Below are 18,318 nucleotides of genomic sequence, written 5' to 3'. Positions count from 1 at the left end.
CAGTTATTTTATAGTACATCTTTACATTTGTTTATACTGTTCTTGACTGTAAATGGGACCATATATGGCTATGTGTACAACCAAGTTTTGATAAATTTTAACTTGGGATATTTTGTGTGTATTTTATGGTAGTAAATGATAAAATAGACTACTAGCCACACATATTTTGTGCATTCATTCATTTTTTTTTAAATAATTCTAAGGTATATAGTTCATTTATTTTTTCAAACTGTCAAAAATCTTTAAAAATTTTTCCAGTATTTATTGAAAAAAACAAACAAACTGTTGTTCAAAGATTAAATGTATTACAACTTTATAAGCTAAAATGAACTACATGGGACCATTTCCTAAGATTGAAAACTTTGGGCTTTCTTAAAGATTGAATAAACTTATCTACCAAAATATAGAGGAGATAACAAGTGTTTGCTTCTAGTTTTTTAAGTTAAGCTATTTTCACATTCAGTAGCCACTTAACAGACAAGCACTATGTATCCCCTTCATCTCATCAAGAAGAAAAGTGAAGCTCAACAAGGCGACTTCTTTGCTCAAGCTCCCGTGACCTCTAAGCTGCTGAGCCAGAGCGGGTACCAAATGTGGCCCTAAATACAGGGCTTTCTCTGCACCTCCTCTGCATTATCCCAACAATCTCAAAAATAATTGGAGAAAAATAACATGGAGAAGACTCCAAGACAATCATCTCTAAAACATAATGATTTAGCAAGATTAATCCATACAGGCATACACAATCCAACAAGGAGTACAGAAGTGAATTCTCAGTTTGAAAAGGATGCGAACGCAGAAAAGACTAGTATTTTATTTTTACAAATCCAGCAATTTGGAGATACTAATTAAAGGGAATTAGAGACAATGTCTTAAAGACTCTAGTCTCCTGTTAAGATACCAAACCAACCTAAAGGCATACACACAAAAAGCTGTATCTAGAGCAGTCTTTTTCAAACCATTTTGATTCCAACTCACAGTGAGAAATTGCTTTTATTTTACAACCTAATGTGTATCTACGTCTAGCAAGAGTTTTACACACAAGTAATACTCTCCTTATGTATGAATATTTATTTTTTCTATTCTGCTTCATTAAAAAACAAAACAAAACACTGGTTAGACCCATTACATTCATTTCAAGACCCAGTTTGGAAAACACTTAAACCAAAGAGATACAAAGACTATTTGTATACCACACCATGCTCTAGGAGAAGTTTAAAATAAAGATATTTTAAAAGCACACCTTATCTTAGCAAGGAGAAAAGCTGATACTGACACATTGGCAGGGAACGGCTATGAAAAGGGTCCTGTATCTCACATCCAACCACTTACAAGCAATTGAAAGGGAAAAGATTACAGACCTAAAAAGTTTTGTTTGTGTGTGTGGTATATTTTAATGAATCAAAGAAAAAAAAATCAAATAAATAGAAGAGAGGAACACCCAACTTGAGATCTAAATTTTCTCCTCTTGGAGTGCCTGGGTAGCACAGTTGGTTAAGCAACCCACTGGGTTTCAGATCGTGATCTCAGGGTCACGAGCTCTCTCCTCCTTCTGCCTCTGCCCCCTACCCCCCCCACCCCGCCCCCTGCTTGTTTGCTCTCTCTTGTTCTTTTAAAAATATATAGTTTTTTTCCTCTCAACCTCTTTAAAGTTGGAGGGGAATGACTAAGAGAAAAAAAAATTGAAGATTTGGAACCAATCTGTGATCTTTACACCTGATGCTAGGTTACATTAGATTGTAAGGATGCAGTCCTTAGCGATCTCCAAATTCCAGCGATTTCCCCCACAAATAATTTTTAGAATTTTTTACAATGTAATTTTATGACCACTTTTTATGACTGCTGTGGTGACTTTTTTATTTTCTATGTGTTATACAGACACCGTACAACACAGCCTTCATTGGGCATCTCTGACTAGTTCTGCTCTATGCATATGGACTAAACCCCCGAGCCTGAACACCGACCTGGCATATATAAACCACCATACTTAGGGAAACATATGGCTGATTCAGAAAAAGTGATTTACCAAACAAAAGGAAAAAATCCTCTGTGTGTACTTCAGGATAAAATTAAGTGTACCAGCTAAATGTCTACCTATGAAGTAATGAATTACTTATAAACAGGTACTGTCTTTCAGTTTATCACAGTTTACCACAAAGATCAGGTACTTTAATTTCCAGAGCAAGTAAAGAAATAGAAGGAATAACTGACAATATTATATTTCCTGCTACTTAGACACACTCATTTTTCTATATATATTTGTGAAAAAGAATGTACTATTTATAAGTTATTTCAGGCTAGAAGTGTCTGAAAAAAAAATATGAACTGAAGTAACAACATTCATAAAAGTACACAGGAAAAAAAACTCTCAAGAAGAACAGACTTTATTTTTAACATAAAAGTTCTATTTTCTTGTGAGGCAGCAGTAAGTGTCAGATACAGGGAATACATAAGTACATAATAACAATATTTATCACCATTGGAAATGCTATTTTTTGGGACATTTTTGTTAGAAAAACAAAATTTTTAAAAATTGCATTTTAAAAAGATTTACACAGCTTAAACAGAGATGAAAGATACAGACTTTTAAAAGAAAACCATAAATTAAATTCTTCAACAGGATTGTATAAACAAAATATTGTTCAGGGCTGCTCTGCTTATCATTAATTTAAGCAGAGTAAAACTTAAACCTTAAAGTGCGAAGTATTCTTAGCTTTTTTAATGCAAATTCAGCACTTCCGCTGGTCCGGTTTTGAGACATCACAATTCCAAGCATTAAGGAACGAATCTTAAGTTTAAAACAGTAAACTGAACTCAGTAATGGCAATTTTTCTTTTATTTCCTTTAACAGAAGAAAATCTTGACAACCCAATCCTAATCTTGGAGAGAAGGCTATAAATTCTGCCATTTTAAAAAATATCTTCTTTCCAGCAAAAGCCAACCATTAAAAAGGAAAAAAAAAAAAAAGGCTTTCTTGCTGCCAGTTACTCCACAGTTAGCAATAGCACCTTCTAAAAGGCTGATTTGGCTTGTCATAAGAAGTAAGAAATATTTTAAACAAAATGAAGACTCTAGTTCAAAAATAATTTTGGCATCCATCCTCATCATATTAACCAAAGAGGCAGAACAGGTATTTTAAAAATATAACTGCTAACAAAAGCCATGACAAGGAAGAGACTTAGTCATGATCAGAAACAACAATCTTTTTATGTTTTCATCATCAGAAGGAAGACATCAAGAGTAAAAAATAACTTAAGAAACTTAAGACAAAGAAAATAACTAGAGAATAGCTCCTTTTGCCAAAACATACATGCCACCTATTTCGTTTCCTGCAATGGAAGCAAATTTATTGAAAACTTTAAAAAATTTAAATTATATTCCCATTGAAGCTATCCTAATTTACCTTCTATACAGTTTTCTACAGAATAACAGGATAATTATGGAATATAATTTTAGAAAATATTCTTTTGAAAGGAGATCCATTTCTTTTAAAAATCAGCCATCTGTGAACTAAGGGTTAAGCAAAAGAGCTGAATGGACCTATGGGTTAATATTTTTCAAGACTGCAATAAAGCTCATACGCTTAAAAATCAGCCCTTTGGCACTGGCAGTTAGAGCTGTTTGGACCTTGTACCTTTTTGTCTTTCTTTCAAATCTCAGGCTCTATTTCTCCCAAACCCAAGGGATATGTTTGGTTGCCCTACAATTAATTTACCTGCAAATTCACATTCCCCTTACAACCAAACATTCAAAATTCCACTTATAAGACTATGTAAATAATAACTCTCCAACTTGTTCTCCTATTCCGGTTTTAAATTACTTTAGATTCAGGAGATCTGAAACTCTACAGAAAGAAGTGAATCACACATATATGCACAAAAGGGAAAAACTGTTTATAAAGTGGCATTTTACTTATAAAACACCCCTGTGATTTACAGGAATGGACAGAAAATAAGTGTAAGGTATAGAACAGATTTAATAAATTCAAGTAATCCCAAAACTGAGGGTTTTTAAAACTTGTTTTGAACTTCCTCCTCCTACCATTCAGATCAACTCACCTGGTGAGTTTCATTACCTTTTCTTCTGTACTTCTGGATAGAGCAGTTCTCAGGGGCGAAAAGGTAAAGTCAAGACACGTAACAAATAAGGCAAAGAATCAAGGTTCTCAAGAAACCAACAAACCAGAAAATTTAGATCCTGAAGAACTGAGTTTTACTGATTGAGAAGCCACAGTGTACTAATTCCAAGTAAAGTAGTTTTGGATGGAGAAGGTACCGAAATTCAGCAGTGCTACCAACTGAAACCTGACAGACTTATACAAATGTTTGAATTTATCTAATTTGCCTAAATACATCTCCATTTTAAACTTCATAGGGCATAATTTTAATTACTTAGATGTTTTAAAGGTGCATGAGTATAAGAAGTCCTTTCAGAAGATTTATTGCTACCACGAGGTTTCCTCTGATGGTTTATGTCCGAACAAACTGACATATTAAACTTTCTAAACTGTTCCCTTTTACAAGTATTTAAATTTTTTTCTCCCTATAGTATATAGAGGAACATTAAATTATTGCATCATAGGTAGTATATGAAGATCTTAGAAGGATGCTTTTTATCAATACTGTTTGCCGAAACTCATTTTTAAAAAGAGCTGCTCCTTACTTTCACTGCCACGTACACGAAACATGATACCGTTGGCACGTGATACTGGCAGTGATTGTATTAAGGTGAGCCTAAATCCAAAACTGTATGGATTTTTCAAAGATCTCTGTTGTTTATATGCTCCGAAGCTCTCCTGGCCTGTCTTCCCCACTGTGTGGAATGCTGGAGGGAAAACTAGCAAAATCTGTAAGCAACATTATCTCAGTGTCAGCCACCGTCAAGAAAATGTCAGTCGCAAGATTCTGTGACTACGGATTGCTATTCAATGGATTACACTCCTGGCAAACTACTGACCCTGACCAACTCCACGAGACAACAACATCACAAAAGCAAAGGAGGAAATCCATGCACAGTCATTTTAGGACCTCTTGGAACTATGATACAGTGATGATAAAGAGAGATTGTGTGATAAGCATTTTGTAGAAATCCAAAGGGGCTCCTTACTCCTAGCTAGTCATCAACACTGGGTAGTTTCCTTTTGGCTCACTGACTTTTCAACCAAGTTCCAATGATGGGTGAGAACATGTTAAAGCACTTGTCTCCAGACTATAACTTTTCTGACCACACGGTGAAATGTATACAGGTGTAGTGAAGAAAACAGTAGTTTTACAAGTATTTCACCCAAAGCACAAAGTTCTGACATCAAAAAACATAAATCACATAATGTACTCATATTTAATATTGCTTTTTATCTCTTGTTATATATTTGCTCAATGCATTTACCTATCAATTCTTGTTTGGGAGAAAAACATAGTCATGAGATTAAGATTGCTGGGAAAATGTCAACAATCCCTTTGGTCCCAAAGCTAGAAACAGCTGAGAAAAGCACACATCTAGAAAGGGAAACAAGAAACAAGAGGCCACCAAAGAATCTCTGAACATCCTGTTTGCTACGTTTCAGAAAATGTAACACTGGCATTATAAAATAGTCATTTTCATATAAAAGATGGTTCTTGCAGCATCATTCATGTCTCCCTTCAGGAATTATGTTTGCAGGGATCAGTTGTTTGTTTGTTTAAAGAAGTTTGATTTGAAAACAAAAAAATGATGTGATACCGGCCCTCCAAAAGTAAAGAATGAGACCTTTCTTGTTTCAACCAGTGCTTTAAGAAAAAGCAGGCTAAGCAATGAGGATCCGCCTTCACGAGTGAGCAAAGCCATCAGAGGGCGCTGCCTTCTTCCAGAAGCCACACTGTGACTCGTCCCCGCCTAGAGCTGGAGCACACTTCACAGCCAACCGGGCGCGCGCGATGCCATCACAGAGAAATGATCTGAGGAGGTTCTCAGTTGCTCGGAAAACCGGCCACATGGCCCCGTGACCTATCCTTCGGCTTCCTCAATGGGTTCTGGTGGTGGGAGCAGAGAGGCCGAGGGCATGACTGTACTCGTTCCTCGAGAGACTCGGTCTTGCTCTGTGTTTGTAGACAGGGAGGCCACAGCGATGGGCTGCAGCAGCGCGGTGGTCATGCCTGTGCTAACTGTCAGACTGTGACCAGAGCCCTTGAGGGTGAGATCTGGTGTGGGAAGGAGTGGCTTGAGGATGCTGACGAGGCAGAAGGCAGAGCCGCTTTTAGGAATGAAATTCACTTTGTTTTTGTCGGGACAGTAAAAGGCTGGGATTTCATGGAGTTGTTTTGGCCTAGGCACAGAACAGACAACCGGTTGTTGTTAAGTCACAGATCATGGGAAGTAAGTTCTTTCACTATTTTTTTTTTTTTTCTAAACAGGTAACTTACACATACAAGAAACAGCAAAAGCTTCAAATGCTATGGGCCAAAATGGAATTAGACACATAATTCAAAATATGTACTTAGAATGCCAAAAGGACATCATTTATTTTTGCTGCTTTCAGTTCCCTGAAGAATCCCGTGCACCATACTGGGGACCCAGGCCGACGACCTCTGCATCTCAATGAAGATCTAAGACAGCCATTAGGAATAAACAATTTCCTAAGGCAAAAGAAATTCTAGATGTTTAAAGACAAAAATATGTTCCACTACTATGGTTCTTCCAAAGCCTGTTCTATTCTGAAGGGAGAAGGCAAGTCAATTAATGACACAGCATATCCCTCTCTTGCTAAATCCCACCACTGTGCGCCTAAACTGTGGTAGGTGGGAGTTTTCTCTTCGAGTGTGCTTAAGAATCCCTTTGACTCAAACAAACTTTCTGAGTTAACCCAGATGGTTGTCTGAGAAACAGAAGGGAAATGTGAACTCGAAATAAACTAACCACGGTCCCTTCCTGTCTCCAGGTACTCCCGAAACGAACCAGATGGTTGGGAACGGGTAGTATTAGTGGTGTCCTATGAAAAAAAAGAGACTAAAAAATTAAATTGTTGAATATGAAGTGCCACAAAATTAAAAAGAAATTAAGGTAGGAGAACCTAAGTAAATAAAAATTCAGGTGGGAAAAGGTAATATGATCATACGATAAAAGTATGATTGGTTCTTACCTCTCCTAATGAAATTTTAAAAATTTAAATTCAAGTGTGCCAACTCTGCATTAGATTCTGGGGACCCCCAAAATGAAACAATCCACAGGAGACTGATTAAATATGTAGTTTTGTGTGTGTGTGTGTGGGGGGAAGTACTGGGAATAGAACTGTATTTCAACATAATTAATCCCATTTGTAATCTTCCATGTTTTCTGCATTTAAAACATTATTCAGGAAGTTATGAATTACTTCAAGCATCCCTAATCTTTGCCACAGTGCCAATGGTATCCACAGAACAAAAAAGGTTAAGAACTCCTGTAAAGGGTCCAAGAGATGTGATAAAAATATCTTATAAAAGGTTTACAGGTAGCACGGGAGACTGGATAACCTGTGGCACAGAGGAAGAGGGAGAATTTGGTTAAAAAAAAAAAAAAAAAAAGGCTGACAAGGGAAGTAACATCTGAGCTGAGTTGTAAGAAATTAATAATCAGGGACACTTGGTTATTAATCAATTATTAATATTGATTATTATCAATTAATCAATTGACTAATTGATTGATTGATTAATCGATTAAATAGATTAATCAATTATTAATTGATTAATATGATCCCAGGGTCATGATCCCAGGGTCCTAAGATAGAGTCCCGCATCAAGCTCCTTGCTCAGTGGGGAGCGTTCTCCCTCTGCCTGCCACTCTTCCTGCTTCTGCTCTCTCTATAACATAAATAAATTAATTAATTAAAATCTTTTTAAAGATTAATAAACAATAGACCTGGGGAATGGTGCCACCCCTCCAAAAGCTCCAAGTAGACAATGCTTTTGGTGGGCAGATTTTATTAATAGTGAATCCTACCCAAGGACAGCTTTGACAAATACAGTAATTTAAGAACAAAGAAATCATTTAACTGGTGATTTACTTATGCACTGTTCCAATATACAGTGGAAACGTCAAGTACTTATAGGGCCACAAGTGTATTTGGATAGATCAGTGATAAGAAGGGAACACACTCCTCTAATATATGAGAGTGTGGTTTTCAATTCCTTAAAGAAAACAGGAGGTTGAGGTTAGGTTTCCATAATTTAAAAATGCTTAAATTTTCTTCTGAAGGTGGAATTATTAGAAATAACTTTCATTCTTAGGGAAAAAGGCCAATCCTCCAAATGAGGTGAGGCCTAGGTTTTTACTTAATTAATTTTTTTGAGGTTATCTTGTTAAAAATTAATTTCCTTACTGCTTTCATTAAAACAGAGCTCACAGAAAATAATATAAACAGTAAGAACTAGTGCCAAGATCAAACAAAACATTAACAGTAAATAGCACCAAAATTCCCCCACCAAAACCTTCCTTTGTCCCCTCTTCCAGTGGCCACCCCAACCTCGCAGAGGAATCACTCCTGACCTCTAACATCTGTCTAGAAGCAAACCACTCATCCAACACCGGGGTGGAAAACCGGTGTATACCTACGCTAGCAGAAGCCCCAAGTACCAATACTACTTCAAAGCTTTCTTCAACTCAGTAAGCATAAATAGAGGGGGAAAAAAAAATCTCAGAACTTTACATTTTTATTTTTCCTTAAGAAATTATTCCAAAAGGATTGTGTCTCAAAGTGGATATAACTGTTGGAGCTATCTTTCTGAAAACCTGATGGATGGGCTGCAGAGTAATTCTAGGTATTCTTATTCTGATGCAAGGAATTCTTGCTTATCTTTTTTAAAAGGCTTGTATATGTATCTTTAAATGCAGGCATAAATTAGCAGCAAAGAAAATGGTGGATCCAAGTTACTTATAATCGAAAGGAGGGAGAGAGAGAGGAGGGTCATGTTATATTTTTAATAACACCGCTATACTGCAAAGAGGCCGTAATACCTAGGAATGTAAGGTAACTAAGGCCAAGGAATTCTTTAGTTTGGAGGAAGAAATAGCACATGTGACTTTCTTTAAAAAAGGACTAAGTACAGACGATACGGCTATGGTATGTGCTGTATCACAAAGAACAGAAAGACTGAAAGTACAAGCTGTGGTTTAAATTCTGGGTCTAAATTCAACCACCCATTTTCTTTCAGGTAAATCAACATACAGTTCTAGAAACAACCCTCACCCCACTCCGATCCCCAGTTCATGTCAAAGTTACTGCCCCCCTTTTTTTTTTTTTAATTTTATCTATTTATTTGACAGAGAGAGACTCAGTGAGAGAAGGAACACAAGCAGGGCGACTGGAAGAGGGAGAAGCAGGCTTCCCACAAGGAGCAGGGAGCCCGATGCGGGGCTCGATCCTGGACCCTGGGATCACAACCCAAGCCAAAAGCAGTCGCTTAACAACTGAGCCACCCAGGCTCCCCGAGTTACTGCCTTTCAAACATTAGTTAAGAGTTAAAAATATTCTTCAAGGAATGATTAAATAACCCTAAAATGTTTAACTGGGACCAATAATCTATGTTTGTTTGTTGCTAGTGTGTCCAGTGGGTTTGCTCTCATTTTGCCAGAGGTAGGTAGGAAGAGACTAATTTTTTAGACCTTGAGTCATTTGTTTTATTGACAGAAACTTAAAAATTACCTCTAAGGAATCCATTCTTACGATACTGTTGTTCGTATCTGTAACGTATCATCATCATAACAGTATTGTTACGATACTGTTGTTCATTTATTTTTGAAATGTAATGAAAATGTTTAAGAAAGAATAAGTTTCTGTATGCCACACATCCTTCCTATCAGTATAATGTATAACAAACTCTGTACATTTTAAAAAGAGCAAGTTTACCTACCAATAACAGATGGATGTGCCATAGAACATGTACGATGTTAGAGTTTACCTTCTATTTCTCTGATCTAGCTATCCATCCACACACACACAGCCCTATCCATTCTTCCCTCCCTTTAGATACAAATAATGTAACAGCATATACATAGTTCAGATACTAAGTCCTGAGAAATTTTCCAAATTCAAGGTTAAAGCCAGATACCACATGACACCAACCTAAATAAGAACTATTCAGTCAGTGATTTATAAAAGGAATTGAAACTGTTTTTGAACCAATCAACGATTTCTCTACATTCAGACAATCTTTTTTTTTTTTTAAGATTTTATTTATTTATTCAGAGAAAGAGAGAATGAGCATGTGAGCATGACAGCGGGGGGAAGTGGAGGGAGAGAATTCCAAGCAGACTCTATGCTGAGTGTAAGCCCCATGCGGGCTCAACCCCAAGATCCAGAGATCATGACCTAAGCCGAAATCAAGAGTTGGGCGCTTAAGTGACTGAGCCACCCAGGCACCGCCGCATTTGGGCAATTTTAACTACCAATGAGTAAATCAATGAGCTCAACTCTAAAAAGGTCCATTTGGCCCATGTGACTTTTACTTAGTAAAATGATTCTACATCTTAAAAACTCTTCTGGAAAAGTCTAAGCTAGCATCTGCAACTTGGGCATAAAAAATTATGAGGTGTTGGGTGCCTGGGTGCCTCAGTGGGTTAAGCCTCTGTCTTCGGCTCAGGTCAGGATCTTGTGGTCCCTCGATCGAGTCCCCCATCGAGTCCCCTGCAATCAGAGAGCCTGCTTCCTCCTCTCTCTCTCTCTGCCTGCCACTCTGCCTACTTGTGATCTCTCTCTGTCAAATAAATAAATAAAATCTTTAAAAAAAAATAGGGTGTTTGTCAGAGAAGCACAGTCCTGGTCCTGCCTCCATATTTATGCATTAGGCCTGGAATGAGGCTTGGGAATCTGCAGCTCCAACTCATACCCCAGAAGATGATGATTCAGGGAGTCCATGGAGCAGGTCTGGAGAAATTCTGCTTCAATTTTCGCTGGCACCAGTCAAGCTTTTAGTCTAACATAGCAGGCAAGGGGGGTGGGGGCAGGGAGCAGCTGCTAAAACGGAGTTTTCAATTACTGTCACAAAGGCAGACAGGACACTGACAGCTGGGATTTCCTAGTATAGAAATTGAGGGAATTAAAAAAAAAAAAAGAAAGAAACTGAGGGAATTCAAAAACAATGCTCTTTGCTTGGCGAAATTATTCAGCATTTAGGTGAAAGGAAGCACTGACCGGAGCACACAGATGAACAAAAGGATGCCATATTTCAAAAGGATTCCAAGATGTTCATAAAGGAGGGAAAAGATCGATGACATGAGTCAGACAAGGCTAGACAATCTTCACATTGTGCTTCAGGTTTCACAAGCGAGAAAAACCCAGAAGGGTGACTCTAAGACGTGCAGCCACACCAAGACTAGGTATAGGTAGCGAGAGCTCAGTACTACCATCACACCCCCGAGTAACGTCCAGTCGTGCATCTGTGGTCTCGCGCATACTTACAATGCTGTAGCCATCACTTACAAAGCGAGGAGCCATGGCTACTGAAATTACTAAGGCTAATTCTGAGCAAATTTTGAGTCTAAAATTATAGTGCTTCCCCTGGAGTACCAGTCAGCAGAAATATAAGCACAGGAAATCATGTATTAACGGTCCTGGACACGATTTAAAATCCTGCTGCTTGGGGCACCTGGGTGGCTCAGTGGGTTAAAGCCTCTGCCTTCGGCTCAGGTCATGATCCCAGGGTCCTGGGATCGAGCCCCACATCGGGCTCTCTGCTCAGCGGGGATCCTGCTTCCTCCTCTCTCTCTGCCTGCCTCTCTGCCTCTTTGTGATCTCTGTCAAATAAATAAATAAAATCTTAAAAAAAAAAAATCCTGCTGCTTACAATATCATCATCACAGTAACCCGATTCTACAAAGTAGTAGAACTCTATTTCCTATACAGATAGACAAAATATTTCTAATACCGTTTAAAGAATTAGAGACCAAAAGTACATAAAATCTGAAGGGAATTCAATCCTTGAAAGAAACTGGGTATTTGCTGATATTAAGCACTGTTGTTAATTTTGTTTGGTGTGATAATAATATTTTGGTTATGTGGGAGTACTATGGTTACTTTTAGGAGACAAATATTAAATTGTAGTTACAGTGAAGTGTCATGTTATCTGTAACTTATTTCCACATACTTTAGCAGAAACTACCAGCACCATGTGCAGACGAAGCACGCATCAACAGAATGTCAACTACGGAGTCTGGGCTGCGGATATACGGGCAATCACTGTGCTGTTCTTCAACTTACTCGAAAATTCTCATAATAGAAGTTATTGGGATACTTACGAGCATTCTTCAAAGACTTTGACCCTTTCACAGCCCTCGGGAGGTTCCCTTTTGAACATGTAACTGTTGTTAGGTTTTGGTGACGTTGCATATTTGGGCAAAGGAGAGTTGTTCCCATTCTCTGCAAAACACGGCATGCTGGATTACTAAGGCATTATTACCACATAAATGCAGTCATAATACACTCACGTGTACATGGCCTCCCCCCACACTACTTGAGGCTAAGAACAGTGTTTTATTCATCGACACGCCCCTCGTAAGACACAATACCTGCTAAAGAGGGGATAACTCATGTTGGTTAAATAAACTCATAAACAAAACATGCTTATTTCTTTTCCACTTACAGTTACTACAGCTTAGGCCTATCTCACTTGACCCCGACACCCTGCTCCCTTACTTCTGTTACAGGACCAGCAGTAGGACTCAAATGCCGGTTCCTTTCTTCCAGCACAGGTAGCTGAGCCGGCTCTTCCCTGTGGCTTGTCATTCACTCCCCGCCTGCCCTGCAGCATTTCTTAATTTCTCTGCTCCTGTAAGTACGATCTCTGCTCCGGGCAGTGAGAAGCAATGTACACCAAAGGCTTCCGTTCTGCCTGTGAACTTCCCCATACCTAACAGGTTCATCTCTAGTCATTTGCCAAAACTTCCTTCAAAGTCTAGCTCGAAGTTTTGAAATCTTTCCAAATTAACCCTATCGAAGCAAAAACTTCAACTCTGGCATTCCTGTTCAGGGCTGACATCCTCAGCTTCCACTACATTAACTTAAAATTCCTAATACATTACCTAGGTGTCCTAAATTTTCAGTCTGACTGTGTCGACTAAGCCATAAATTTTTTGCAGGCAGTAGCACTGTGGCCTTGTTTACTTATAAAAGAAACTCAGAGAAGCTAACCAGTCACCAGTTCTCCTAAGGTCAAATAAAGCATTACATATAATTCATGGAGGTCCAACTTGCTACTGAAGTGAAAGTAGAAAGTATGGGGAAAAAAGGGGCAGAGTTTAATGGCCACGTTTTTTTAAGGGTGGGGGGCAGTGTTACATTTGATTGAGCACTAAGTACCAGGAGCTGTGCTAAATGGTTTATATTTACCGTTCCTTTCAATCCTAACAATACGTATAAGTAGTAGTTAATTATGCAGATTCCAAGCAAAAGACTGAATTCTGTAAAAGGTGTCAGACCTCCTACAGAGTGGAATCACCTGGGAGCATTAGAAACTACTGGTACTGGGACGCCTGGGTGGCTCAGTTGGTTAAGCAGCTGCCTTCGGCTCAGGTCATGATCCCAGGGTCCTGGGATCGAGTCCCACATCGGGCTCCTTGCCCTCCGCAGGGAGCCTGCTTCTCCCTCTGACTCTGCCTGCCATTCTGTCTGCCTATGCTCGCTCTCGCTCACTCTCTCTCTCTGACAGATAAATAAATAAAATCTTTAAAAAAAAAAAAAAAGAAAAAGAAACTACTGGTACTTGTATTGGACCTCCCCCCCTCCCCCGCCCCGGGCTTGTGATTTAACTGGTGGAGGGTGTTGGCCTGGAATAGCCCTATTTTACTTAACTTAAGCTGGTTTAAAAAGGGGGGGGGCTCGAAATAATAACATTTACAACTGCCCATAGCTTTAACGGACTTCCTCAGGAAATCTTATGTTCTTTGCACTTGTTACAGCCTCAGTCATTTAGGCAACCAAATGATGGCCAATTGTAACTTTGGAGTAGTAGGCTCTAAACTGGGCTGCAGAATTTACAAACATATCATTGCTCTCAAGTACACAGAGTAACTTGGGTTAGGCTAACAAAATACCGCCCTGATACAGATGACAGGCCATGTTTGTTTTAAAAGGCAAGAACATTAGTAAGTAATATGCAAACAGCTTAAGTCTCCAAGTTATCTTCTGAGTTGCACAGAGACTTTGGACTGTAAGTAGCCTTCCAACCTTTCACTACGGGCTGGCCTTCAATACTCATCTTGCATTGACATAAGTCAGCTTAATTCATGTTAGAAATGTCACAGAAAGATATTCTGAAAAACATTAATTTGAAGTTTCAAGTTCAACTGAAAATAGTAAGGTAGTAAAAACAAGAAAACTAAGGTGAAAGAAAACAAAATCTTTCAAGACAAAATGTCCATTTATACCAAAAAGGATGTTTCCCACTAATACGGAACTAGTATTAACAAGAAAAAGAAAAAAAAAAGATACAAACCAAAGTCCATAAACCCACCCAGGGAGACCATCACTTGGCACCACAGTAAAACCTGACTGGTTTGTACTTCCAAGTTTTTAAAATCTATGTTAAGAACGTATGTCAAAGTAATTACCTTAGTAGCCTTAAATGTGTGTGTTCTACAAAATGAACGGAACGAATGATACGACAGGGCAGCTCACTGATCTGGCAAACTCCTCCCGCACTGTACCTTTCTCCCTGGGATCGACAAGCAGGTCATCCGCCGAACAAGGGCTCTCTTCGCTACCTTCGTTGGAGATGGTGAGGAACGATGTGGGGGACACGGACTGAGAACGGCTGCTGTTGTTGCTCCCCTTGTCTGCCCCCCCGGGGGTCTGCGTGTCGATGCTGCGTGTGCTGCTACTTCTCTGCACGAGGGGGGGCGGTGCCCGATGCCCATCTGGAATATCTTGCGGCTGTTACAAAATTTCAAAAACATAAGTGTTTTATCATTGATTTCAAAATTCACCAGAAATGCACCCCCTTATCAACCCTCCCCTATTGTTCCAGATGGCTCAGAGATCAGAAGTGCCCCCTTTGTAAGGCCTATCGAGAAAAAAGGCTTTGTGTTGCTCCCCAAGTGACCTCCCTGTCTCGTAAGGCTGCCCTACTAAGCAATGCGCAGCATATGCGATGACTCTGTACTCCAGGGGTAGGTCCACAACAGGTGGTCAAAGCTTGCTGAATGATAAATGCAGTGATTCAGTTACGGCTAAGTATTTTTAAACTTGTGAAGAACTGCCATGGTAAAAGAGAGAAGAGAAAAGAAACCTAGGTATAACCCCAGGCTCCGTATCAGAAGAGGTGGTTAGCCATTGTGTGAACTAGTGATATTTGATGACAGGTCCTGTTACTTTCATCCTCTGCCCACATACATCCCCCTGTTTTTCCAAAGAAACTTTCCTTAATAAGGGAAAGGTTAATGGTAGCAATAGTAATTATAGGGGGGGGATCAAGAACATTCAGAGGAAATCCTGTGCGGCTCACTTGGGAGGAAAACCAGCGCCCTTTGGTTCATGTACCTCTCTTCTATCGGGGGGGTTACTCATCATGCAGTATGGGCAACAGCGTGTGAGGAGCTATGTCTTTCTAAGCTAAACCAACCTTTCATCTTCATAGAGCAGATATCTTAAGCTTCAATAAAATACTACTTCAAACTCCCCAATTCCTCTTTCACTGAAGAATGTAAGCTTAACTATACTGTGACACGCTCTTAAATATATACAGGAATTTTCTAACTGTGTCTTACAGAGGAATCATTCTTATGTCTTAACATGTATTTTTAAAAAGATTTTATTTATTTGAGAGAGAGGAAGAGAGAGAGGGGTAGAGGGAAAGGGAGACGCAGGCTCACGGCTAAGCACGGAGCCTGAGGTGGGGCTCGATCGCTGCACCCTGGGATCATGACCTGAGCCAAAAGCAGATCCTTCAACAACTGAGCCACCTAGGCTCTCCATGTCTTATCATATTATAGGTAAGAAGAACTGCACTTCATGATCATAAAGTCAACCAAACAGTAAGGAACAGGTAGATTCCTTCTTAGAAAGTATTTGAAGTCATATACCTCCGTCCCCAACAAATTTGTAATCTAAACTTTTGTTACATGGAGTTATAGCAGATGAGAAGTGTAACACCTGTCTAGTGATTTTTAAATACAGATAAACAAAAAGTCGTTTCTGTTCAGGGACCTAAATTTAAGTCGTATCAGTTATCTCTATGAGATGCAAACAAATTAAAACTTTTCATTCACTTTCTAAGGTTGAAGTTTCTCGAAAGAGACAAATTTTCATTCTTTCTCAATGAAAAGGAAGAAACGTAAGTAAATATGGAAACTGAAACCGTAACTTTTTAAAGAATTAGAAGAGTTAATGTGGAAGGACAATTTTAAGAAACAAGATTACGTACTATAAGTTGTTCTTCCTTTTCCCCAGTCTCTTTAATGATTATTTCAATCTCCTGATTCAATCCTTCCACACTATTCCGGAACCGGGAGCCTGTTGATTTGGTGATGGGAATCACGGGAATAAGTGCACTCTTTGGAACAGGAGCCTGAAGAAAGAGCGGGGGAGGGGGGAGAAGAGAGCTTTAATAGGTTTCATTTAAATTCTGTAGTTTGAAGCATACTTCCCATTGACATGCATAACTCTAAAATAAATCAAAATCAAGTTTACAGGCCTCACAAAAGCGTGAGTAACCAAACATGTTCCCTGGTATACACAAAATAGAATTTAAAGCCAGAACTCCAGATAATCAAAGTAGAATCTCAGAAGTTTACTCAGCTCTATGAGGACTGTAAGGAGAAGGGGATTAAAGGAAAATATTAAAAGAAAGTCAATCTCAAACTTCTTTTATGACTGCAACAGAGTTCAGGTTTTAGAACATAACTTAAAATTGTCTTCTAGTGCCACAACTATCTATCCTCCAGGGAAAAAATTTTTTAAAAGGTGATTTATCAGAAAAAAATATTTTGGTTGGAAAAAACAAAATCGGTCCCAAAGTCCACATATAGCAGCAGGACTGGAGACACGAGAATACCTTCCCTGTGAAATTTAATTATTTATACTTCCACTGTGATGATTTTAATATGTTTTGCTAAGGAAAGAAAATGATATAATTCATTTTCCTCCTTTTTCCACTGGCATATTACTTTTGAAAAGAAATAACTGATTACATAATTAAAGGATATTACTCTTTCCTCACAAGATACTCAAAGTAGACTATGACACTAGAATTACAGAGGTATCTGCTCAAGCGGCTAGCAACAGCAAGCCAGAAGATCATCCCGCCTACTGTCCAGCTACCTAGTAAAGAAATGGATTAACCCATTCTTCCTGCAGGGTGGTTTCTTTGAAAAACCTCTTCTAGGGCAAGGTGGTCAAGGAGACAAAGGCAACAGGGCCTCTGATCATCACTTGTTTCCATTCAACGGATCTAACCTTTACCTGATACAGAACTTCCTGTTGAACCTATATTTCTCCTCTTCTTTTCTGCTCACCTTTATAAATAAGAATGTTTAAAAATAAGCCTAACACAACAACAATCCTTAGGAAAGGCAAATTTCCATCCTTGGCAAATTTACGAGAAAAAAGCCAAGAGGAAGCTTCTGTCTGGAGCGGACAGAAAGGAGAGACGGAAGTGATAAGAGAACAGGTAACAGGAGAAGCTTGAGGGTATGTAGAGGAGACTGGGGAACAGAGAGACTAAAAAAGGGGGAAAACGAGAAGATGCTACTAGGAGAAAATGGTACCAGAGAAAGATTGTGAGAAGGCAAGAAATTATTGGAAACATAAAATACGTAAGAGGGAAAAGACAAAATCCGAGTTGCAGCTACTGTTTACAGAGCATCCATCCGCCCCGGGCCGGAAGCACGGGTCCTCTCCCTCCGTTCGCAGCCCCGTCTCGGAGGACGTGCAATGTTCCCCAGGATACATGCAGAGAAAGGGAGACAGACCAGGGGCCCAAGAAAACTAAGCAGTGTTGCCTCTTAGGCCTCTCCTTGTTGCCACTGCCTAAAGGAGTCTAGATCAGACACGGAGCTGACTCAACGAGGCTGGTGCTATCAACTGAAAGTCTGCGTCCCTTTTAAAATGCTCTAACCTCTGCTTGACTTATTTCGCTAAGCATAGGGTTGCTGGGGGGAGGGGGTTTGGGAGAAGGGGGTGGGATTATGGACATTGGGGAGGGTATGTGCTTTGGTGAGTGCTGTGAAGTGTGTAAACCTGGTGATTCACAGACCTGTACCCCTGGGGATAAAAATATATGTTTATAAAAAATAAATAATAAAAAATTAAAAGTAAAAAAAAATACTCTAACCTCAAAGTGGAGGTGGGGGCTGTACGGAAGCAATTAAGGTTACAGA

At 39.1% G+C, this 18,318-nt stretch overlaps 1 protein-coding gene across 1 annotated transcript in view; it reads right to left on the bottom strand.

Annotated features, from left to right (window-relative positions):
* Positions 1–2,366: 2,366 nt before the first annotated feature.
* Positions 2,367–18,318, bottom strand: part of FAM117B (family with sequence similarity 117 member B) — a 71,373-nt gene continuing 55,421 nt past the window's right edge. The window contains exons 5-8 of the mRNA XM_045078581.1: positions 16,365–16,508; positions 14,650–14,875; positions 12,244–12,364; positions 2,367–6,301 (exon numbers count right to left, since the gene is read on the bottom strand). Of these exons, the coding sequence (XP_044934516.1) occupies positions 5,983–6,301; positions 12,244–12,364; positions 14,650–14,875; positions 16,365–16,508 (810 nt within the window). The 3' untranslated portion in view covers positions 2,367–5,982. The remainder of the gene's footprint in view (positions 6,302–12,243; positions 12,365–14,649; positions 14,876–16,364; positions 16,509–18,318) is intronic.

The sequence above is a fragment of the Mustela putorius genome, unplaced genomic scaffold, assembly GCF_011764305.1.
Source record: "Mustela putorius furo isolate JIRA1106 unplaced genomic scaffold, ASM1176430v1.1 tig00000275_pilon_pilon_pilon, whole genome shotgun sequence".
In the NCBI taxonomy this organism is placed as follows: domain Eukaryota; kingdom Metazoa; phylum Chordata; class Mammalia; order Carnivora; family Mustelidae; genus Mustela; species Mustela putorius.
The sequence above is the reverse complement of the archived record's forward strand: the minus strand, read 5'-3'. Positions and strand labels throughout refer to the sequence as shown.